This window comes from Pelodiscus sinensis, chromosome 4, assembly GCF_049634645.1.
Source record: "Pelodiscus sinensis isolate JC-2024 chromosome 4, ASM4963464v1, whole genome shotgun sequence".
NCBI lineage: Eukaryota > Metazoa > Chordata > Testudines > Trionychidae > Pelodiscus > Pelodiscus sinensis.
In genome coordinates, this window is record NC_134714.1 from 39,731,620 (window position 1) to 39,757,017 (window position 25,398).

The window sequence follows — 25,398 nt, forward strand, 5'->3', positions numbered from 1 at the left end:
GTAACCATTAACAGAAAAGATTAAATGGTTACATCCCTAGTCCAAAGAGTTTTATGATGTACTTGGCACAGTGCCCTGTGTAGGGGTGTGTGCGGCACTGTCCTACATGCAGGAGGACCTGTAAAGCACACTCTCTCCCAGTGTGGAGGATAAATAGGGTGGGGTTGCGTATTGCTTCATACAGGAGGTTGTTCCTTCTGTTTCAATACAGAGACAGGCACAATGCCTGAATGAGTATGCCAGCATAGCAACTGCTTGAGATCAGTGGTCACGTCAGGAGGGCAGTGGGAGTAAGAGTAGGGCGTTCAATTTACCTCCAGAGATGGCTTTGGAGAGATTAATTCTCTATACAGCTCTGATCTACACATTTTAAAAAGAGTGTTTAAAAAAAAAAACCTGGTGAGGGTGCAGAGAAGAGCCACAGACATGATATGGGCGGCGGGGGTGGAAGAGGCGGGGAATGCCCTGCAGGGAGAGAGATAAAGAGCCCAATTTATTTGGTTTATTGAAAAGAAGATTGAGACGAGATTAGGTCATGGTATATAAGTACCTCAAACATGGGGGAGGGGATACTGGATATGAATGGGCTCTTTAACCTAGCAAAAAAAGAAAATGTAATAAGACCTAATGCAGGGGTCAGCAACACACTCCTATTTACACAGCATTGCATCACTTATTTACATTGTAGTGAAATGTCCTCATTGCTGCTTTTTTTCTTGTGGTAGATACAAGACAACTCAGCTAGAAACAATGGAGGTCCTGCTTCTACTTTGTGGGTTAACTTGGTAATTAATGCAGGGTTCCTGTTGAACTTGCAGCTAACCCTAATGCTACTGAAACACTTCTGGAGCAGGATGAATAAATGATAGTGAACAATCTTGAGATACATTTTGATTCTCTTTCTGTTCACTAATTGTCAGTTCATTCCATTATTTGCTAGATACATTTATTCACAAATTCTCAGGTTGCTGTGTAGTGTGGAAAAGTGGGATAAGTTGTCCTGATTCTCAGCCCATTGAGCTGAACTCTCAACTAAGACTCAGAAAGTGTGGGTTCTAGAGATGCTGCTGCACTTGACTTAATGTATGAACCTCAGTTTCCTCTGTCAGTACATGTAGATAATGATACTGACCCTCTTTTGTAATGTGTTTTGAAATGAAAAATGTGTATGGAGAAAAGTGCTCAGAGCAATGAACAATAACATAATTATTATTGATTTAGTTGCATTTGCTCCGTGGCTTCTTTCATTGACTTCTGTTACTAATAGTAAATGGATGGGAAAAAAATCAAATGAATCAGAAATAATATAAAATAAAAACCAAAAATTAACACCTAAATCTAATAACAGTTTAAAGTGTGTAAGAGACTTTGTCACTGCCTTACATGCAAAGAGTCCTGAGCTGTGCACCAGATGTGGCTCTTCACAGTGACATTTTTCAGGCTGGCCAGTTGTTCTGGGCTGTGGTTTCTCTAGGACCACCCCTCAGTGAATGGTGGTATTCTGACATATATAATATATAAAAGTCCTGATCATTCTCCCTTATTACACTGTAGTGCTAGGCGACTATAAGCACAAGGTAGGAGGGACCAGTGAGGCAGAAATCCCAAGACTAAGACGTGCAGTTAATGGATACCCCCCCGTCATTCCTGGAACACCCACCCACTCAGCTAACTGATCCCTGTGACAAGGCGAGTGGAAGAAAGACTCCACAGCATTGTTGTCTTGTTTATCTCTCATCTTCACTGTAACCTTCTCTTCTCCCATATCCCACCTCTTCCCTTTCTAAGCTGTTTAAAGCAGCAAAAGCTAAAATTTCCTGCTCCAGTCATGTCACTCTTTCCTAAAACCTCTTTAATGACCACCTCTCTCTTTTTCACAGCCAACTTGCTCGTCTTTTCTGAGGCTCTACAAAGCGCTGCCATTTTCTGTATCTCAGACATACAGCCTTTCCCCAACTTACGAACTGGTTATGGACCAAGCAATTGGTCGTAACTTGGTTTGTTCGTAAGTCGGACCCCATAGAGTTACACGTGACCATGCTGTTCGTAAGCGCGGATTGCATTTGTAACTCGGGGGTCCACCATTTATGACAGCTTTGGTCGTAACTGCGAACGGTTGTAAGTCAACCGTTCGCAACTCGGAAACTGTTTGTAATTTCCTCCTACAGCCCAATGGTTCTATGTTTCCTCATCCTTTAGTTTGCTCCTCCCACTCTTAACTTTGTATCCTGTTTCATTGTACATCCTAGCCTTAAAACATCCTTGCAGTTAGGGTTGCCAGGTGTCCGCTTTTGAACTGGACAATCCAGTATTTGAGCTGTCTGTTTGGGAAACAAATTGAGAAAATATAAATGTCCGCTATTTTATAAATAAGATGTTACGTAGATTGTGATGTAATGTCAAGTGTGTCTGGTATTTCTGTTGAAACCATCTGGCAACTCTACTTGCAATTTCCATGAGCAAATATCCTACCTCTTCTATTTCACATCTTTCCTTAACCTTCCATGGCCGAGTGACTCAAATCTGCTTGCTACCACCCTCACACCACCAGCTTTACTTGTTTGTGTAATAGCTGGCCAAAATAGGCCTATTAGTGCACTTGGCCTACAGAGGCAACATGGATTAGTGCAGAAGCTTGGCTTTTGTTTCCAGTTCCTCCAAATGACCTACCGTGTGACCATGGTCAAGTCACTGTCTTGCTTTCCCTGTAAAATTGGGATAGTGATATTCTGCCTGGTAAAGTGCTAAAATATGTACAAATATAAAGTCCTGCTGCAGAGCAAATGATTTATTATTAATATAGCTTGGAGTGATTGTAGGCTGTAGCTTTTAAAAAAAAAATGGGAAAAGCCTCTCTCCTGGATTCTTTAAGGGCAACAGGTAAAATTGGTCAGAAAAAAATCTCTTTGTTACCATGAACATTTTCAAAAAGATTTTTGTCATAAAATTTCTTCAAATAGTTCAAAGTTTTGTTGAAAAAATAAAAACAGAAAATGTTTCAGTTCTGGTATTTTACAGGTGTTTTTTAAGTATAGAACCTCAGATTATAAAAAGCAAAAATAGACATTTCCTGCATGCTCTCTTTCTTAGAAAAAAACCCATTTAGAATAAAATATACAGAACAGCACTGCAACACCACTTTCCTACAGAGGTATCTGAGGCTACATTTACACTGCACCACAGTTCGAAATAAGATACAATTTGAGCTACGCAAATTGCATATCTTATTTCAAACTTATTACAAAATAGATTATTTTGTAATGTGCCAAATTTCGAAGTAACCCGCTATTCCAAAATGTCCCTTACTCCTCATGGAATTAAGTTTACAGAGACATCGGAATAGTAAGCCCAAAATAATGGGCTTGCTGTGAAGCTATGGGATAGCTATTTTGGGATACTTCATTGCAGTGAAGCATGAGAGCCATTTCATACTTAAGAGTTTCATGGTAGCAAGATGATCTTTTAGTCTGTGCCCTTTCATGGTGGAGCCACTCTGGAGGGCTTCTTGCCATAGAACTTAGAACACCAATGCAACTGCTCAGTTATGCTAACATTTTATAAATCACTAGATGACACAGGTTGCTGGTAATGCAATATGATACCTTTCAGTGGGGTACTGGGTCACATCTGGGTCAAGTGGATAGTGATCACATTATTTCTGATGGTGAAACAAGTTGGTGAGGCTCAGCCTAATTTGTAATGGATGGTGCCTAAGTTACTAACCCACCAACAAAGTTGGCATTAATTACCTCTCTTAGCAGAGCAGCGCTAAAAAAGCTAGTGAGACTGTACTCTGCTATCTGCCCCAGAAAGGCCCCTCTGGATCAAGACTAGAAAACAGGAGTGAGGTATTCTATACAATTGCTGCAGTATTTTGTCAATAAATAGAAGATTCCAGTCTCCAGAGTTATCAGTCTGATGCCTTTCACTGGCATTAACTTCTATAATAGTACAAATTAAATTAAAATTGTCTCACTCCCTTATAGACGATGCAATTTCACTTGCCCATTGTCTTGTATTTTAATGTATTTCTGTGACAGTTATTCTTGCCCTTTCTTCTCTTTATAAATGGCCACAGAGCAAGTGCCTGCCTCATTCTTAGGTCTCTGTGGACAGCTTCCTCCCATAAAAGCATGACGGTTTTCATTCTCCCCTCTAAACCATCTTAATAAATAAACCAGTAGATGAAGTGTTGCTCCTAATTGGAATGGACATTAATATCTTCTGATGCAAATTACCACTTCTGGATGTCTCTGTGCAAGTCACTCCAACCCACCATCAAACTGGGGTGTCAAGACTCCTGTTGCTAAGCACTGTTGCTAAGCAGTAGTACAGAGACAGGCAGTGTGGCTTGCTCCACAGCAAGATTGTTTTGTGTGTGTGTGTGTGCATGCACATGCACATGCACACACATAGTGGGGGCTGCAAATCAGTTGTGTGGAGGGAATTGCAAATCAAATGTACATAAATCTTTTGTGTTGCAAATGTGCTTTGTTTAAAAATAAATACACTGTATGGTCTTGGTATATAGTAATATTTCACTGTTCTGGCACAAGCATAACCCCTCGTGCTGTGGCTGCATGGTAAGACTTAACCAGCTAAGCACAATCAGCCTGGACAGTATTTAGCAATGTACCACCCCCATTAAAGAACACTCCAGCTGTGTCTACATTGGCGCGATCTTGAGCCAAAGTGGCCGCTTTTGCGCAAAAACATGCTGCCTGTCTACACTTGCTGGGAGTTCTTGCACAAGAACACTGACATTCTAATGTGTGAAATTAGTGCTTCTTGTGCAAGAACGATGATGCTCCCACTCAGGAATAAGCCCTCTTGCGCAACTGTTCTTGCACAAGAGGCCAGTGTAGACAGGCAACTTGAATTTCTTATGCAAGAAAGCCCGATGGTTAAAATGGCCATTGGAGCTTTCTTGCACAACAGAGCATCTACACTGGCATGGATGCGCTTGCGCAAAAGCACATCTCTTACGCAAAGGCACATGCCAGTGTAGACGCTCTCTTGCGCAAATACTTTAACGCAAGAACACAGCCCCAAAGTGTAACTGGGGATTCCCTGAATGAAGTGGTCCTGGGGATTCCCTGAATCAGCACTGATCCACTCCCACATTGCTAGGAGCCACTGTGAAACATAAAGCACTTCCTTTGTAATGAGATGTAAAACTAAGATCCTGACAATGGATAGTTATTAAAAATCTCAATGCACATTCATCAGATTGAGGGAGAGTGCCTTGACTAACACTGATTTAGAAACATTATCTGTTGCCTTTTAAAGCTCCCCTGGTGGTCTAGTTGCATCTAGCTAGCCAAAGTATAACTCCTGTCCAAAATTGCCAAGTGGTATTTAGAAAAGCCTCCAAAACAGAACCTCCAAACAGAAGCGCTCTAAATTCCAGGAATGGGTGTGGTTCAGATGCAAATTCCTAGATTTAAATAAATGTACCCTTGTGAGCTTGTGTGGGGGTCAGAACAATACCAAAAGCGTTCTGTTTTCCTTCTCTGTTCTATATGTGGCCAAAAGCTCATAATAGATCCTGTGACATTTTCTCCATTCAATACAGTGGAAAACTGTTTCTGGATTTTGGCACCTTTGAAACTAAAGCACATGTTGACCTCATTCAGCCTTGAACCAGAACCTCACATTTAATGGCATCAAAGGCAGTTTTTAAAAAAGCTCCTAATGGGGCTGAGAATAGCTAATAAGGAAGGTTATAAATAGCAGAAGAGAATAATTTTTTCCATGGCTATGTCTACACTGCAAGTTCTTGCCGCAGTAAATATGCTAATAAGGGATTCATTAGTATGAGTTGCGATGCCATTAGCATATTTTCTGCCAATTCTTTTTGCGCAAGGGATTTTTGCACAAAAAGAAGCAGTGTAGCCGCTTCCATTTTGCGCAAAAAAACCCGCTTTTGTGCAAGATCCTTGTGCCTCTCCCAGCAAAGTCCTTGCATAAAAAGAATCGGCAGAAAATGTGCCAATGACAGCACAACTCGTACTAATGAGTCCCTCATTAGCATTTTTTCTGCTGCAAAAACTTGTGGTATCAACAAAGCCCATAAGTATAGCAAGTGAGAAAAATAAAGAACCTTGTAAAGAGGCATTAGGCCTTCCAAAATGGCTACAAGCCTGCCAGCATGGCTACAGAAAAAGGCCATATCCTTACATGATGAACTTTTCCTATGGCTTTTCCCCTAAGAGAAGTGACTGAAACCTGATTGCTTAGAAGTATTTAAAAGTGGCCTCAAAAAGGTATTGAAGATCATGTTACAGGAAACAAACAATCTCCTACTTACCACAGGGAGGTGATTAAATTTAGGTCTTTTCCATCTCTAAGTTCTATGATTCCATCTCATATGAAACCTGATGGATGATTAAATGTGGGTCAACGAAAGTCATAAAGCAATGACTATGGTAGCAAGGTTGTCGTCAAATGGTTGCCAGCGGTAGGCCCCTTAAAGACAAAGCACTGATCATTGTGGCTATATGATTCTCCAACAGCAGCTTTAGTGTAGCCACCAGTCCCTCAGACTGTGTATTTTTGTAACAATTGATGGGCACATACATTCAGGCTACGGCTACACTGGCGGTTTCTTGTGCAAGAACTGTTTTGTGGAAGAGTTCTTACGCAAAAAGTCTTGTGCAAAAAGTCTACACTGGCATGTGCGTTTGCGCAAGAGCATCTATGGCAGACTGGACACTCTCTTGCTCAAGAAAGCTCTGATGGCCATTTTAGCCATAGGGGTGTCTTGCGCAAGAAATTCATGTTGCCTGTCTACACTGCCCTCTTGAGCAAGAGTGCTTATTCCTTCTGGGGAGAGGAATAACACTTCCGGAAAAAGCCCTGTTTTCCGACGCTCAACTGTAAATTTACTTGTGCAATAACGCGCGTGCAGTGTAGACACCTGGCAAGTTTTTGCGCAAGAATAGTTGTTCTTGCGCAAGAAGCCACCAGTGTAGACGTAGCCTCAAAGTATACTCCTAACCACATCTTCTGGCTACTTCCTCCAGCACCACTTCCGTCTTACAGAATGGTGTTTTTTTGGAAATTTTTTTAAAACAACGAATAGTCTAGCAGCACCTTAAAGTGTTGCTAGACTAGTCATTGTTTTTTGAGTTACAGACTAACTCAGCTACCTCTCTGCAGCTTTTGAGAATGGCGTTTGCTACCTTGCCCTCCAACCAGGCCATTCTCTACTCCAGATCCTGAACACAGCATTTGAGTCAGATGAACCAGAGAGATGGGCATTTGTGATGTCTTGTAAACATCCTAGTTCCCTTCACTGATCACCAAAGCCGTCTCTTTATGCCATACAAGATGGAGTCCTGAAGCATGCCACATTACAAGTTCTATACAGGAGAACTGCTAATACTCCCAAAGGAAAAAGACTTTTGGTTTTAATGTGCACAAATAAACTTTACTGCAAAACTGACAATTTTATAATATATGTAGAATTTTATCCTTGTACTTCTAAGTGAAAATAATATTGCTGGTTCTCCCTTTCATAGTCCTTTCTCTGTCAGGCTCACAAAGCACTTTACCAACATTTATTACATGATATTATCTCTGTCAAGCAGGAAAATATCTCTCTATTTTCTCTGAGAATTGAGGCTTAAATGACTTGCCTGAGGTCACATAAGCAGGTTTGATGAAGAGTCAGAAATAGTCTTCCAATGCCCGCCCTGCATTATCCCTGCAGGACCACCCTTCCTTTAGGCCATTTGTGCCATATTCACAGAAATGACCCTCAGATCAAACCTGAGGTATTAGTTAGTCATTGGCAGCAAGTGCTGTGATCTGAACTCTAAAAAAGACTTTTTAGGGATATTCTAGCTACATTACCATAGTAAGATTTTGTTGACATTTCACTTGGCCACTGAAAATAGGATAAGATAGGAATGCAGGCAAAAGAATTCAGGGAATGGAAAAAACCGTGGTGTGTAGTTTGTGTGAAAGAGTGTTGTGAGGTGGGAGATGCACACACAGGGAAATAAGCTGCTTTCTGGATTTTAATGTGAATGAGTAAACAGCACTATAATAAATCTCCAAGGCATTTGATCCCAATAAACCATGTTAATCCTTAGGGCTATTCTGGCAGTGAGAGATAACTGCACAGAAGCTGAAATGTTCTTAGCATCAAACTCACATTTCTGTGTTTATGGTGCATGTCTATTTTTCCTCTTTTAGAAGAACATAAATAAATAAATAAATAAATAAATAAATAGAGGGTTTCAAACTCTTTCCCCTGCCCCTGAGACCAGTCCCTCATCTGCATGGTATGCCAGCTGCTTGCTGTGCTAAGAAGAGCTTTTTAATTTGGATTTTATTATTGCTGGTGAGGGCTGAGGCGAAATTGAACCAGTTAATAACACAAAGGGCTGATTCATCCACAGCGTAACTCCCACTGTTTGGGTGGCATTCCACCAGGTGGGAGGCTGGGGCGAGGCATTGTTGGGCCCAGCCATGCATGTGTGGCTGTGCTCTGTGGGAGAGGGCACCGCCACTCTCCCCTCTGTGCCGCAAAAAGCATCTGCTTTGCATACTTTCATAGCTAGCGCTGCAGCTGCTCCTCCTGTCCGCTTCATCACTCTGCATTGCAGGCAAAGGAGCATCACTTAGAAACACAGAGACTGTCCTTGCTGACACTTGGAAGCTGTGTGAAAGTTTATGTAACTTGTAACCATTCTGACAGGCTGACTTTAGTGCTTATGGATGTGATTGAGAGAGCTGAGCAGGGTGAGTTATAGAATGGACAGCTGTAGTGCAAGCTCCTTTCAGCCATCTTGAACCTTACATTTCCATTAGCTTTTCCACTCCCACACACACTCCTGTGCTAGACTCCTCACTCAGTTTAATCAACGCCCTAAAATCCAGACCTTGAGTACCCCAGCTAGTCCTGTCCTAGCATCCCTTACTCTAGTCCTTCTTTAACCCAGAATGGCTCTCCTGGTTGGGAATGGATACCTTGTCCACTGTAAATCCTGGATCAGAAACAACATGCTCTGCTTGGAATGTGAGCCTGTGAAGCAGGGTTTGTGATCCAGAGCTGGATGCCACCTAGCTTTAGAATAGGCTGAACCAAATCCCCATATGCAAGTTTGGGGATGCTCCAAATCTGGACACACATCTGACTACTGCAGGGTAAATCCATCTGCCTCACAGTTATAACATTTGGATATGCAAAGCCCAAGTCCTAATGCATTTCATAAACTAAAGGTAGGTGGATTAGACAAAAGAAGATTCCTTCTTAGCTGTCATTATCTGGGTAAAGAGGGAAATGTTACACTCAAAATGTCTTTCACCTTATGGCTAAAGTGCCAGCTGGGACAAGCTGCCTACAAATCCTCACTTGGCAAATAAAACTGAGTTGGGTCCTGCCAAAGTCTCTCATGGACATTCATTCATCTGCAGAAAACAGCATAACTACATAATTTGATAGTGTCTGCTCAGGACAATCCCAAAGGCTTGAATAATAGGGCATGTTTCTGGACCCGAGCCCTAGCATAGCAGAGGATACAGCATGTCAATTTGGACACTCCCTACAATCTGACTATGCATCTCTAGTAGCTGCAGGCCAGGATTGACAGTTCATGGGTAGAACTGAATCCAGACCCCAGGACTGAAAGAGCAGCAGTTTTTTGTTACATATTCTGTGCTAGCTCTGCCCTATTGACAGAGTAAACTCCAGTGACTGGTGGGAAGCTGTGTGCTTTGGAAATGGTCATCAAAAGAGCAACTCCTTCCTAAGCAGAGAGGAAATGTTTCAGGAGCTGATATAAAGAAGGGATGAGGAACTGGTTGTTTAGGTAAAACATTTTCTATTAATGTCCCTTTCCCCTCCCTTTTCTTCTGGCAATATTTTGGTCTTGATATAATTAATCTCGGTTGTTTTGGAGAGTACTCTATCAAGTCTCCGAGCACTACCAGCATCTAATTCTTCTGCTGATGTGCATGTTCATCTCTCCATGAACCTTTCACAACTGTGGTGCTGCCAGCATTTTCTTATGAGCCTCATTCCATTCATGCTTAAAATCAATGGCAAAACTCCCAGTCATAGAGCCCTGGGCGGATATAAAGATGTGCATCCAAATCCAACCTGCATCCGCCAGGCTCAGCTCACCATCTGATCCATAATCTGCAATCCAGATTTTACATGCACCTGCACAGCAAACAGTCTACAGGGGTTGGGGGAGCACAGTTGAGCGAGGGGAGACAGGATCTTTCAGGGAAGACACCAGCAGTGCCAGAGCAAAGCTTGGGGGCAGAGTGAGGGTCTTGAGAGGAGGTATGGGACAGAGGGAAGAGAACAGACTTGCATCGTGTGCGGTTGCTGCCTGGGGCTCATAAGCGATGGCACCTGGCACCATAAGAATGTAAGAATGGCCATACTGGGGCAGACCAAAGGTCCATCTAGCCCAGTGTCCTTCTGGCTGCAGACAGTGGCCAATGCCAGATGCCCCAGGGGAGGGAACGCAATAGGTAATCCTCCTGTGATCCTTTTCCTGTAACCCATTTCCAGCAGCTGCTTCCGTCAAATCACAGCAGGGCAGAGGTACTGCATTGGGCCCTGCCCACTCCAATCCCCATGGCAGACTGAGACCTTGCTGCCCAAGAACTGGTTGGTGCCTGGAGAGCTGGCCCTCTCCCTCTGCCTCCTCCCCGACCATCAGCATCAGCTCCAGCCCCACAGAGCCAGGCTCTCCCGGCTCAGAGTGGGGCACCTCGCTACTTTGATGGGGGTCCTCCTCTTCTCCTGGAAATGAGTCACCTCCCCCCTGCAATCTCCTGGCTGCACTAGTCAGCAGCATAGAACAGCGTGTGGGGCAGGCATCATGTGTCCCCAAGCCGAATCAGGGCTGGTGCTCCCATAGTGCAGTGCTCATCAGCCAAGGGCCTGGGAGTGGGGCAGGGCTGTGTGTTCTGCAGGGAGATTTAGGAGCTTGTTGCATCCCTCCCCTGCTGGCAGTGCAGGGGGCCTGGACTTGCATTTCCCCGTCCGCCTAGAGGCTGAGCAGAGGGGAAGAGAGAGCCCTGCACAGGTATCCACCTGCAAAACTGATCTGTGGATATGAAGTGGATAACTGTGGATATGTGGGGCTCTATTCACTGATTTCAGTAGCACAGGGCCAGGTGCTAATGTTTCATTGATTTCAGTGGACTATTTAGATGTTCCTGGTACATTAACCAGAACAGGAAATACATTTAGCCTATGGACAAATAGTTCATTCACTAGTATAGCAGCAAGTGGATTGTGCCTGGACTGTAGCTGGACATTGTAGTGCTAGATATGTATTTCACCTAAGTGTAATGTACCTGGAGCAATCAGCAGGAGTCAAAGGAAGGAAGCAGTAATATTTTAAGGTACGTCTAGACTACATCCCTTTTTTGGTAAAGGGATGTAAATTAGGTATGTCGATATTGCAAATGAAGCATGAGATTTAAATATCCCTGGCTTCATTTGCATAATGGCAGCTACAGCTTTTTTTCAAAATGGGGCTTTTTTGAAAAAAACCCAGCAGTTTAGACGGGAATCTTTTGAAAATAAAACCCTTTTTTGAAAGGTCCTGTACTCCTCAAAAAAAATGAGGTTTACAGGATCTTTCAGAAAAGGGTTTTATTTTGAAGATTTCCATCTAACCTGCCATGTTTTTTCCAAAAAAGCCCTGTTGAAAAAAAAAGTGGCAGCTGCCATTATGCAAATGAAGCCTGGGATATTTAAATCCCAGCTTCAGTTGCAATATCGACATGCCTAATTTACATCCCTTTACCCAAAAAGGGATGTAGTCCAGACATACCCTTAGTGCTAAGAGAAAAAACCATTCAGTCTCCTTGTACGCCCATTGGCATCAGAATACTCGGTGTATGTTGTACAGAGACAATGGTTTTGATGACAGCATCTGAGGAGCTCAGAAAGAGACAGGAGAACCCCAGATTTCTCCACCAGTAACAGCAACATGAATCCATTTAGTTGGGCGACAGTTGCAGACTCTCATCTCTTGCTTTTATTGAGTTGTTAATTGGATAGAAAGAGACCTCTGAACTGTCTCTCAATACTTAATAGTCCAAAGGACAACTGGGAGTCTCAAAACAATCTTTCAAGGACTCAGCAGTATTTGTTTTGGCAGCTCATGTCACGGTAATGAACAGACAGGGTGACTACAGCCAGAACAGCTGAAGCTACGTGGGAGGCATTGGAGAAGAGGATGAGATCCAAGCATGGTTCTTCCCATGTTCTCGCTCAGGCATGAGCGTGTGACTCCAGTGTTTGGGGAGGCTGGGTGTGAGAGCAGAAACCTCAGACAATGGGCCTGACCCTGCTCCTCCTCAAGGCTTTCCCCTCACTCTGACTCCTCCCCTCAAGGTCTAGCCCATGCTCTACCCCAGACCCTTTTCCTGAGGCCTCGCCAATCTGCCTACTGCTCGCACCTCTTCCCACCTCGCCCACAATCCTCCACTTATGGTGCTTTGCTTCCCTGTCATGAGGCCACTCCCCCACCTGCTGCTTGCGCCCCTCTTCTCCGAAAGACAGGTGGGGAGAGGTTTCGGGGGGGGGGGATTACTAAACAAGATCAGACTAGGGGTAAGTGGAAGAGGTGGAGTGGGAGAAGCAGCATGGATGGAGCCATGGGGGGAAAGAGGACAAGTGGAAGCAAGACCTTGGGGTGGAGCACATGCCCTAGATGTCCTTGTAGCGGGAATGCTCCAAAGGCAGCAGGCTAGTGTGCCTCCAGAGAGTGGTGTGACGATGCATCTTGTTTGGGGAGGCCTCCTCTGGCCTCTTATAAACACCACTCATGCACTCAGGATTCCTGGGGACATCAGATGTGGTAGAAGCTCCTCTTACATGAAGTGAGGGCAGAAGGGAGAACCTGTCAGACCAGGCTCCCCCAGATTCAGCTCATGGCCCTGGTCAACCATTTCTTCCTCTAGTCTTCTCCTGCTATTGACTAGCATGATAAAGCTTGTAGTGCAAACGGCAGTATAAGATGGTACTGAAAGTTCAAAAGCCTACTGCAGGTACCTGCTGGCAGGTTTGTTACAGTTTTGCATAACAGAATTTATTCTTATCTCGTTCCTAGTTAAATAAAGTCTTGGAACTTGCATATACAAATTCCTCCGTTAGCAGAACATTATTGAGACTGCACTGGCAAGAACTTGAAAGTTAGGGAACATGAACATTTAGGTGACATACTAGTGTTTTGCTCAAGATTGCTGCCTCCATGAGGATGTGTTGGACTCTTGTCAGAGAAAGAATAATGGTTGTTTAGCAAATGACAGCCTAGATCATTTTGTTCCCCACTTTGACAAGATTATGCTAAATGTTGCACAAAGTATGTCTTGTAATGTATCATTTCAAATCTCATAAGCTGCTGAACATTTTTTGTTCTGGTAAAATATATGTATCAACACTGTATGTAAAGTTATAAGAGTCTACGCTGAAATATGTTTCAGAGTTAGAAAAGTAGGTACAATCCAGTTTTCAGAGACAAAAACAAACGGATACCCCAGTCAAGTGTTAATTACTCATTACCTGCTTCGCTATTTTCTGTGAGGATGCAGGAGCAAGACATTTGCATTTCATCACAAAACTGGTTCAGATCTCATGTCCAGAAGAGGTTGTTTGTCACCATGCTCAGCAAGGATGTTTCTAGCACAAGAAATTGAATTATAATGAGGGGAGAAACACACTTACCCTCACTCTCTTCTCCTTCATGTCTGCTCACGAGACCCTAAAAGAACAGAATTGGGGAGGGGGTTCTGGCAAGGAGGTTTTGCAGACAGTACAGAGTGCTGTAAGTGTGTGGTGTGAGCAATCATTTTGCTTTTAAGTTCACGTAGCTTGCTTAAGTTAAGTATTTTGCTTGTGTTTTATCTGTTAGCTCCTTTGGAAGCAATTCTTATCTTTATGCCTCATTACTTGTTGACATTTACATTCTTTCTTGCTTGTCTGACATTGATAAAATAGTGAAACAAGTTTATTAAACGTGTTTAGCTGAAAGTGGGTGAGAACCTTCATTTGGGATAACAAAGTTTGTGCATAGCATTTTCCTTGGATGAAATGTTTGACTTTGTTTGAGCGTGCCATGTTCAGCAAAGTGCTGGGCAACACAAGACACACATTTCTGGGGGAAAGTCGGGGACTAGAAAATCTGCTGGGAATGGTTATCTTGTAGTACACAATCCCCTGCTGCTGGGAGCAAGTGTCATGCTGTAGGCTGTGTGTTAACTGGCCAAAAGTGGTTCTTCACTAGTAAGACATTCCTGCTTGGAGAACTGAGGAAACATAGCCGCTATTCAACAGGCCAGATTGTACCCTGGGGAACGTCACAAACCCCAGTTGGGTGGTGGCTACTAAGAGAGAGAGAGAGAGAGAGAGAGGGAACTATCCACATACTTTATTTTTCTTCCATTGCCTTTAAAAATAATAAGAACACATTCAGAATGAGATTTCTTCTGTTTCATCTTTTTGCTCATCCTTTACTCCTTAACAAAGGCCAGCTGTTACCTCCAGTTTCTATGATGACTAGACACTGAAAATGGCGCAGAACTTTAGTTACGGTAAAGTAGGATTCAAAGAGTAAGGCTACCTGATGAAAACTGAAGTGGGACTTTGATGCCCAAAAGAATGCTTTATCAAATGAGAGCCAGAGGAAGCAAGTAGAGAGACCACATACATGCTCTGATTCCCCCTACCAATGAAAGACCTGGAGTGTTAATAAACTGGAAACCCATTTCTCTAGTTATATAACTTTCCCAACAACAATTCCATGGAGACTGCTACTTCCTTAGGGCATCAGTAACTGCCTTGGTCCTTGTGTTGGTGGAGAAAGAGATCAGAGATCTGCTGAGGACTATTTGAGAGGGCATGATAATCCTGGTTCCAAGCCTTGAACGGTTTCAAGCCTTGCTCCACAGAATGAGTGCAGATCTACTCTGCTGCTGCTTTTTCACTGGCTCAGGCTAGTTTGGCCTAATGAGTGACATTTTAAAATCACCTTAAGGAAAGGATTTAGCCCCATGTGAACTCTATTTCACCACACAAATACAAAACAGGCTTTAGTATATAAACATCATTTGAGTGTGTTAATGGAGAAGGCACTCCAAGCTACAGACTATGCTGCTAATTCTTTATGTACACTGTCTATTAGTGTAAATAAACAATAAAATCCTGAAGTCATTTTAATCTGGTTCAAAAACCTGTGTGAGTGAAAGATGTATAGCCTCTACCGCAGCATGATTTTCCACCGGAAAAGCTGAAGAGCAGAAATACTATGTAAATTGACTAAACAAAAATGACTAAACTATTAAAAATTGTAGATGAGAGCCTTGAGCCACCTTATCTATATCTATAAATATTCTGGTCTAAATTCTAACTTCTTTACACAGGCCACACTGTTTGCAGTGGCACGGCTATTATACCTGCACACATAAGACAGCCTTTCTATTTCTGAATAAAATCTGTTGCTAGTAGAAAGACAACATAAATAAACTCCCAAGGAAAGGAGGAAAGATGGAACATGTTGGGACAGAACACACTGAGGTAAACATCCAGGGTGCTAAAGGCAAGAACAAAAGGATGATTTTTTTTTTCAAATGCAAGACCATCCCTTCTTATAGGAGACAAGCTTTTTTGGGGGGGAGAAGAAATAATGTTTTGGAGAGTTTTGTTATGGGTGGAAGAGAGCAACAACCAAGTGACAGGCACAAATATAGATGTTATTTTCAGCTACCCTCAGGCATATCAGCTGGCACGCCTGGCTGCTATAACTCACCCCCAACTTGTCAGAGGTGTTGCCACAACCTAGCTAGGGTTCCATGCATTCCTGCTGAGCAGCAAGCAGGCATCAGAGTTTCCTGTGTAGTGAATTGTCCTGTGACAATGAAGTGTAGGCCACTGCTCTGCCTCCCGCTTTCATTGCTCCTTCCCAGTCTGAAATAGAGAATACTACAGTGACTAGGAGGTGGTGGCCAGATGTGCAAGAGGTGAGCCTTCCCATTCCTTCAATATTGGGTCTCCCCAGTCACCCTGGGCACGATAAGAGGCAGAGACTTGTTGCAGAGTGTGAGAAGTATCATGGTGTTGGTGGAGCCACACAAACCATGACAGCCAGGTCTCCTATAAGGGATGTTGGTCCAACCTACAGGTGAACAGCTGCAACTCCACGAGGATAGGAGATGCTGCCCTTACTGGGACAGATTGCACCCCACTGTTAACACAGGTCAGGATTTTACACAACTGGTGAGCTTTTGCCTCTGCTGGAGAGAGTCTGGAGATGTCAAGGGAAGCAACTTCCTTTGTGTGATTTTCTTGTATGGTGTGGGGTGAGGATGGGGAAAATCGCCTTCTCACTGATAGTTTGCCACACTTCCCATCTCCTGGGGTAGCCAACTGCTGCAGGAGGCAGGCAGAGTGCCCCAGCACCGATGAGCTGACAGATGCTCCAAAAACATTTTATTTGTTTATTTAATATAACTTCACGACTTCTGGGACACTCTGATGGGGATTTTTGGTGGAGGGGTGTGCTGTTTTTGGAAATGTTGGGCATTTACTGCTTTTGTCTTCCCTTAAGTGTAGCCTGTGGGTTTGGTTCTGCTTTCAGTAATGCCATATACGTCAGGCATAACTCCATTTAAATCAGTGAAGTTACAATGGGATAATACCTGTATCAAATTAGAGTCCTGCAGAACACCTGATACAATGGAAGACCCTGACTACAGAGTAGTGAAGTTTTGTGACTCACTGTTGCACTCCATTTAAGCCAATGGAAATTTAATTTATATCAGCAAAATGCAGGACAATGTAGCACTTTAAAGACTAACAAGATGGTTTATTAGATGATGAGCTTTCGTGGGCCAGACCCACTTCCTCAGATCAAATAGTGGAAGAAAGTAGTCACAACCATATATACCAAAGGATACAATTAAAAAAAATGAACAAATATGAAAAGGACAAATCACATTGCAGAACAGAAGGGGGATGCGGGGGGGTGGGAAGGGGGAGGAAGGAAGGTAAGTGTCTGTGAATTGCTGATATTAAAGGTAGGGAGAGTGGGATGTTTGTGAGTTAATGGTATTACAGGTGATAATTGGGGAAACTGTCTTGGTAATGGGTGAGAAAGTTCAAAGACTTGTTAAGTCCTTGTTGGCAAGTGTCGAATTTTAACATGAATGACAGTTCAGAGGATTCCCTTTCAAGTGCAGATGTAAAAGGTCTTTGTAGCAGAATGCAGGTGGCTAAGTCATTTAGAGAGTGTCCTTTCTGGTTAAAGTGGCAAGAAACTGTTTTCTCTTTCTGATCTTGTCTGATATCTGTTTTGTGGGCATTAATCCTTTGGCGAAGTGTCTGAGATGTTTGTCCAATGTACATAGCAGACGGACACTTTCGGCACATGATAGCATAGATTATATTTCTGGATGCGCAGGAATATGTGTTCTTGATCTTATAACTCACTTGGTTAGGTCCAATAATGGTATCAGCAGAATGAATATGTGGACAAAGCTGGCAACGGGGTTTGTTGCAAGGGAAGGTACCAGGGTTGGTATTAGTGTGGTATGTCCTGTGGTGGTTGGTAAGAATCATCTTGAGGTTAGGTGGTTGTCTATAGGAGACTATGGGTCTGTCTCCCAGAGCCTCTTTGAGTATGGTATCCTGTTCCAATATAGGCTGTAGTTTATTGATAATGTGTTGGACAGGTTTAAGTTGGGGGTTGTAGGTGATGACCACTTGTCAGGGAATCCTCTGAACTGTCATTCATGTTAAAATTCGACACTTGCCAACAAGGACTTAACAAGTCTTTGAACTTTCTCACCCATTACCAAGACAGTTTCCCCAATTATCACCTGTAATACCATTAACTCACAAACATCCCACTCTCCCTACCGTTAATATCAGCAATTCACAGACACTTACCTTCCTTCCTCCCCCTTCCCACCCCCCCCCCCCCCCCCCCCCCGCATCCCCCTTCTGTTCTGCAATGTGATTTGTCCTTTTCATATTTGTTCATTTTTTTTAATTGTATCCTTTGGTATATATGGTTGTGACTACTTTCTTCCACTATTTGATCTGAGGAAGTGGGTCTGGCCCACGAAAACTCATCATCTAATAAACCATCTTGTTAGTCTTTAAAGTGCTACATTGTCCTGCATTTTGCTTCAACTACCCCAGACTAACACGGCTACATTTCTATCACTAATCTATATCAGGGATGACTAAAACTCAATTTTAAGGACTCAATTCTGTTCTCCTAGCCCCCAAAACTGAAAGAAAAATTGTGTTATGAGAGGGCACTGGGAAAAGTTACACTTTGTAAGGCTCCACTCATGGACAAATTCTCAGATTTTTCTGGTAGAGGTGATAGGGTACAGCCCATGTAACTGATATTTCCAAGAGAAACTAAAAGAGGGCAGGGCCAGCTACAGATCAAGTGCCTCCCTAACTGCTTAAAAAGGGCATTTCACACGGCATAGGAATACTGTAAAAAATTAAAGCAAGATGGAGATTGCCCTTCCCATCAGCCCAGTCACCCTCCCTAGTCCTGTTTCCATAACACTAAGGAAAAGTCTGTAGCAGTCAAGGTAAGGAGGAGGAATGGCATCACAGAAACAGATGAGAGCCTCCATTGGCATAGGATGCCATCCACAAGGGCAGGTCCCTTCTTGACACATAAATTAAGGAAGAATGAGCAGATACTGAATAAGACCCCATAATATGGTCCACTGACTTGAATGAGAACTAATGCTGAATAAAAAATGAGAAAGGGCCACAGGTTCTCATCTTTGTTGCAGTTGAACTCTCTACCTATTAGGCCCTTCAGTTTCAAAGCTCTACAGCTTTGAGCACAATGGCAGCATCCATTATATCCCAATAAAAGAGAACGAATTCCAAACTCTGCAGGCTTCTTGCCATTAGGGATGGGATCATTCCATCTCCACACTGCAATCTGGACCAGAAATTTACCAGTACCGATTACTTTTTTAAGTGTTGTGGCCTACAGCTAGAGCCCTGAAAATCCACCTATGTCCGCTGGTATCTGCATCCACAGATATGAATGTGGATGGATATACGTGGCTCATTTTTGCAGATGCAGATGACAATTTGATTAAAGGAGCAACCTCTTAGCAATAAGGCCTTCTATAGTTAAATAAATATTCATTTAATATTGACAAATTTTTAAACTGAATTTTAAAAATTCCGGTCAGTGTTTCACTAGTTTCTTACCCTGAACCAAGCAAACAATCTCTTCTGAAGAGCTGCAGTTGTAGACATGCTTTGTAGCCTCACTCTGTTCTGGTGATACAAAGGAGTGATTTATGAATGCAGCTTCCATTTGGAAATGTAGGAAAGCAGAATCTTTCATTGATGAAAGGCTATGTTCAACTAAGGCATATTTAAAATTTACAACAACTTGAAAGGCACATATTTGTCATGCAGGCAAGTGGGACTTTGCATTCTCTGAGTTGCTACATCATGAGATGGTCAAGACAGGAGTTTATCTGACCTAGCTTCCAAAATTCCTATCCCTGGAGAAACTTAAAACTAGACTAGACAAAGTATCAGAAAATATCCTGTAAAACAATGAATCAAATAATCTGATAGGTTTTAAGATGCTCTTATTTCTGTAGCCCAAATTCTGGGGTCATTAATTACATAAAAAAAACTGCCACTTGAATAAATGAATGAGTTAAAAACAAAGCTGAAGTGCTAGCAACCCCCACCACTGACATCAACTAGACTACTTATTTGAATAAAAACACTCACATCAATAAAGTCTGGCTGCACTGAGCCTCACAATATTCTTCACACTACAGTAGTTTGCTGTGACCATGCTCATCTCACATAGAAAATGTGAATGTCTCTTCTTGATCCATTTGGAAATAAGAAGACAGTACATCCAGGACTTTGGGAAGAACATTTTATTGCTAAGCATATCCTTGAACGAAAATGCAAATAAGAAAAAGAAGGAGAGAAAGAAAGAAAGGGGAAAAAAAGCAGTAACGTCACAATAATTCAAAAGAATATCCTTAATTTTCTGTGCGTAAAACAACAGGGGTATGGTAGAAGCTCACATACAGAAATGCACATGTTCCCAAAAAACTGTTCAATAGAAACTTACACAAAAAAGTAACAGAAAAGAAGGTAGTTTTTTTCCTTAAAAAAAGCAGGGAGGTTAAAAAAAAGAAAGAAAGAAAGCAAGAAATCATTTCACAAGACTCCAAGAACAGCAATCTTTTACAGACATTGAGAAATAATCAACTTCAGATAGGTTCGGCCAGTTAAATTGTTTAAAATCGTGCTTTCATATCTTTTCAAAACCTGTCTTTTTTAGTATTTAAAAACAAAACTAATAAAAAAAAAAAACCAACCTCACACACACACTGAAAGAGCTGTTAACCACAAAAGCCTCCTCTTTAAACATTTGAGAAGGCTGCATTTTATTTTGTTCCCATATGTGTGTGCATTTGATGACACTTTTCTTCAAAATAAAATATTCATGCGAATTATAAACACCAGCAAGAGTAGATTTCTAAATCTAAACAGCTGATTAGTTTTCATCTGTACACAGAGTAATTGTACATTTCTGATACTCCAGTCCTCAATTCACTTTGTGTTTGTTTTTTCTTTTCATCTCTCTCCCTCTCTTTTGCTTTTTTATTTTATTTTATTTTATTTTATTTATTTATTTATTTGCACATGATAGTCATGGCCATGAAACCAGTTGGTTATTGTTCTGTACAGTAAATTACTCCCTTTCACATAATTGGGGAAAAATAAAAACCAAACAACCAAGCTTAATTAAATCAACTAAAAACAAACAAAAAATCCCAGTTTAACCATAAAACATTATATACATCAGGGTACTCTAGAAATTACACTAGCAAAAAAAGTAGTAAAATATGTAAACAAAATCTGAGGATTTTTTTTTAATCCTTTGACACAGGTAACTGTGACAAAGCTAAAACACACACTCTCTTCACATTTTTATGGTTTGCTTTTTGTTGGTATTTTTAAAATGTTTTTCTTTTAAAACAACATTCTCATTCCATGTAAACACCTTGACAGAATTTCTTTTCCAGTCGTTCCATCAAACATATGGTGATAAATATATCTGTATATATATATTTATTTATATATATAATACTATTATTAACCCCTTTTATTGTTTTTGTGTCACAGCAGCTTTATTCATTTCTTTCTTTTATATAAAAGAGAGAGTAAGGGGAGAATAGGGGAAATGGAAAGACAGAGATAGTCAGAAATGTCAACCTACAAAATTAAATTATTACATATGAAAAACATCGGCATGTCAAAAAAAACCTATGGATTTTGCACTTGTTCACAGCATGTGTTTGGCTTGTGTGACGTTTATGGTTCTTGTCATAGGTTGAACTCCGATATTGTCTTTCTGATCTCTTTATTCAACTGATTTATTTTTAATTTTTTGCATGCATTTCAATCAATCATAGAACCTGAACCCAAAGAAAAGGCTCCTTTAATTTTGCATTATATATCTAGCTCAGAATGGCTGCCATTGTTATTTTGCCTTTTTTTCCCTCTTTAACCTTAATTTGGCTGTGCTAATGCATACTCAATGGTATTGTCAAAAAAAAAAAAAAAAAAGCCAAGTGTTCCAATCAAACCAGTCTGAAATTTATCTATTCATGAGTTTAGTAGCAAATACTGGAGCCAGATCTAAAGGAGACCGGTTTTCCATGAGAATCATCTTCATCATAGCCCATTGCACACTTCACTGTGCTATTAACAAATAACTTACTGCAGACAATTGATTGTAGAGACAACACAATCGGATATGTAGAGTGAACACCATGGGTAGCTTTTGAGTTCATATATGGCAATAGTCTTTATTTATTTAGGTGGGTTCCCCCCCCCAATTTCTTCATGACTCGTGTCCTGGTTCATTCTCTTCTCCCCTTCACCCGCCACCCCCCAAAACTGGAAAAAAACAAAACCAAACCAAACAAGAACCAACAAGCCCCAAAAGCATTTATCCCTCCCTCCTCAGAGCTCGAAAAATTATATGTATGCTGGCCATGGCCAGATCAGTTTGATTTTTTGTTTGTTTAAAATGTTTATGCGTTTTTCTTTTTCTTTCTTTCTTTTTTTAATAAGTAAACTGAAAAATCATCGATACAGTCAAAGATCACGAACATCATTAAGACTCACTTGGAGATATGAAACAAGTAAGCCATGAAATCTTCTACCTTTTGCAGAAAGTTCAGCGAAGAGATTTGGAGACTTCCAAGTCCGCCAGCATGATAGAGCTGCGTGTGCCATCTCCAGAACGCTAAGTGTGCTTTATAATACAGTAGGGCAGAGTTTGCTGACTCCAAGCGATGACTGAGACGTTAACTCACAGCTGAATTTTTTTCCCGTTTTTTTTTTCCCACAAACTGTAGCTCCCAATCTCAATAGCTGTAACGGCTCTGATATTTCAGTTAAATCTCATTAAGTATATATATATTTATATATAAATAAGTATATTTTTACACATAATACTCTTTGTCCTTGTTTTTCTGTTTCTTGTGGCCGCTCTTTGTGCTCTGCTGCTTCTCCTTCACGAGCGTGCCATTGCTCTGGGCCGAGTTGCTGATGTAGTTCCGCGTCTCATCCACCTGATAGGACCCCTCGTCCCTGTTCCTGTACTTGTACATGGCGTACAGGAGGATCAGGATGCAGAGGGCGGCAGCAGCCACAATACCGACGACCATCCCCGTTGTACTGCTCGACTCGCGGACCACCTCTGAGGCCCCCGGAACCCGTCTGATTCCTGGCTCCGTGGGGTTTGCTGTGGGCACATTACGGAACATGGGGGAAGTTATTAGCGGGCTCTTCAGCTTTGTGCTGTCTAGCTCATAGGCAGTGGGCAACGGAAGCAAGACTATGTCAGGCTGGGGTTTGAGCTCACGGTTATTCATTTTGCCAGCGGGCAATTTGGGCACCATCCCAGTCGAGGACGAAGCTGTGGAGCGGATCAGCTCAGGGGATAAAGCCGTGGTAGTAGTCCTACCAGTTTCGGAGACTTTGTTAGGTCTAAAGTCCTTGGATTCCCACTTAGGTGCATGTGCTTTGTAGCCACCTTCGAAGACTGAAGTGGAAAGACTCTTATCTGTTACCAAGGAGAAGGTGGTGTAAAAATCTTCATCATCAGTAGGGGGTAGGTTAGAGTCAAAGGTTTCCCCTGAGCCATACCCAGATATCACCAAGCCATCATCATCACAACCATCGCTGCCTTGGTCCGACAAGCAAGGTAACCCCGCCTCAGAGGTCATGGACAGGGAATCTTTGGTGGTCTCAATAATGGTGAGGAGGGGGCGAAAGGTAGGGGGGAGTGTAATGAAAGGTGCACGAGTAGCAATAGGAGGGATATCTAAAGGGTCTTCTACAAGTAGAGGGATAACTAATTCACCTCCTGGGATTGAAAAGAAAAAAAAAAGATTAGTAAATATTAGTGACACAGTGCATCATATTCAATTCACTGAGCTCAAAGGTGGTAGAGGACTCAGAAGTTAAGAAGAAGTGTCATGGAGGCAGATTCCTGCCCCTAGCCACACTCTCAAAACACTTTTCTGGGGTCCTGGGCAGCTTTCTGCCTAATCCTGCACTTGAGACAGGTAAACTGGCCATTCTAGTTCCTTTCTCTTTTAATTTCCGCTAGGTATTTTCAAGTGAAAAAATTTTGAAATCCTGAGGACCAAAGGGTTTGGGGACCTGAAGATACTCTCAAGTGACTGTGCAGAAATCAAACTTAACATGGTTTCGTTTTCATTTATCATGTAGGAAAAGGAATGCTTAATGGTGGAATGACTCTTAATCTCCATACAGTATTGTTATCTTGGGTTGGAGTTTACTGCAAAAGTATGCTTATTTTCACCAGTTTTTCCTCTCATCTTTCTTGTCATTATAGGAGCATTTTTCTTCTCTGACATTTGAGTTCCATAGCAACTTGCAAATTCTTCCCAGTTCAACCTTTTCTGCTTGTTCATCCTGTTTTTAAATTGAGAAAATGAATGAAGTGCTCATGAAAGGTAGGGATGGACCATTGTGGTTGGCATTAGATGTAGTGCAAGAAGGAAGAGAGAGCTCCTTAATGCATGTCTGTCTTTTTGATCCTCAATATCCTCTGCTAATTCTAGCCCTTTTTGTTTCCTGGACCCTTCTCAGCTCTGCCAATGCTCCCTAAGCTTGATCTGCAATTCTCCTTGTTGTTTCAATGTTGTGCTTTAAGTGGACACACAGACAATCCTCATTGATTGTGCCAAACTATGTTGTTTCAATTATATGGATATATAAGGAGTAAGATGACCTAAATCAGGATTTGAGCCAGGGCCTTAAAAGCGAGAAGTAATCTCCACCCTGCACTTTCTCACATTTCTCTCTGTGCTGATGATGGTGATGAATGTTACTTTTTCTCTAGCCTGGCAGACAGCTTTCTGTGAAGCAGATACTAAATGAGAAACTCTCATAATCTGCTATCAAGGAGTGCTTGCGCTGTGAAGAACCAGCAGCCATCACTCTCTCCATATTCAAGCTCATTATCTCTGAAAATAAGAGACCCATGGTCACTTTCACATCTCAGCACCAGTATGGTACCTGCAGGCAATGAGAGGGCTTCTATGTTTTAGGTTGTTGTTGTTTTATTGGGATACTGGTGTGATTCACATGTTACTTATTTTCAGGTTCAGGGAGCTATGAGACCACTTGACTTTTATATGGGTATTGAAGCTTAGTGGATTATACTCACCTATATTCAGGTCACACAATCTTGTGCTTAAATGTAGAATTCTACTTGTTTTTTTAAATTGAGTCATGTTGCCTTTGCATGTAAATTTTGCTTTTAGTGATAGTTTTGTAAGGCATTTAAGCTAGCTGGGCTATATCTCGACATCCTAAGGTAAATCGTCCTCTGACAAGTTCCCATTGATTTCAATAGGCGTTTTGCCTTAGGAAGGACTAGATATAAATCGAGGGCCATGTATGTTGCATAATCATTGACATCAGTAAACTGATTGCCTAGTTATGTACAATGTGACCACAAATGTGAGTGGAGAATTCTGGGGATTTAGTATGATTTTTTATACTTTGCACAAGTATAAATTGCTTCAGAGAGTGCAAGGCAATAGAGAATCAGACTGAGTAAAAGACTTTGACTTAATTAATTCACTGAGGCTTTGACTTAATTAATTAGTGTTAATTGTTTTCACCAAATGACTGTTGAATGGCATTCGGGTAAAAAATTATGCTATCTGCACTGTGGTGCTCTACTGTATTTTCTGCATTTGTTTCACACTGAATTTCATTGATGCCAATGGTAGTTCTGCAAAACACATGCCACCATATGCTACTGATCAGAGAATATGATTTTG

At 41.8% G+C, this 25,398-nt stretch overlaps 2 protein-coding genes across 13 annotated transcripts in view; one reads left to right on the forward strand and one right to left on the reverse strand.

Moving 5' to 3' along the window:
• The window catches only part of LOC142829096 (uncharacterized), a 128,748-nt gene extending 106,475 nt beyond the window's left edge, over positions 1-22,273 (forward strand). Inside the window, exon 3 of the transcript XR_012903359.1 lies at positions 22,145-22,273. The gene's annotated coding sequence lies outside the window, so the exon portion shown is untranslated. The remainder of the gene's footprint in view (positions 1-22,144) is intronic.
• Positions 20,664-25,398, reverse strand: part of NRXN3 (neurexin 3) — a 1,564,511-nt gene continuing 1,559,776 nt past the window's right edge. For 6 of the 12 annotated variants that reach the window (XM_075926779.1, XM_075926774.1, XM_075926775.1 and 3 more), the window contains one exon: positions 20,664-23,444. In XM_075926779.1, coding sequence (XP_075782894.1) covers positions 22,519-23,444 — 926 coding nt within the window. In that variant the 3' untranslated portion in view covers positions 20,664-22,518. The remainder of the gene's footprint in view (positions 23,445-25,398) is intronic. The other 6 variants (XM_075926777.1, XM_025181178.2, XM_014569973.2 and 3 more) reach the window with 3 other exon arrangements.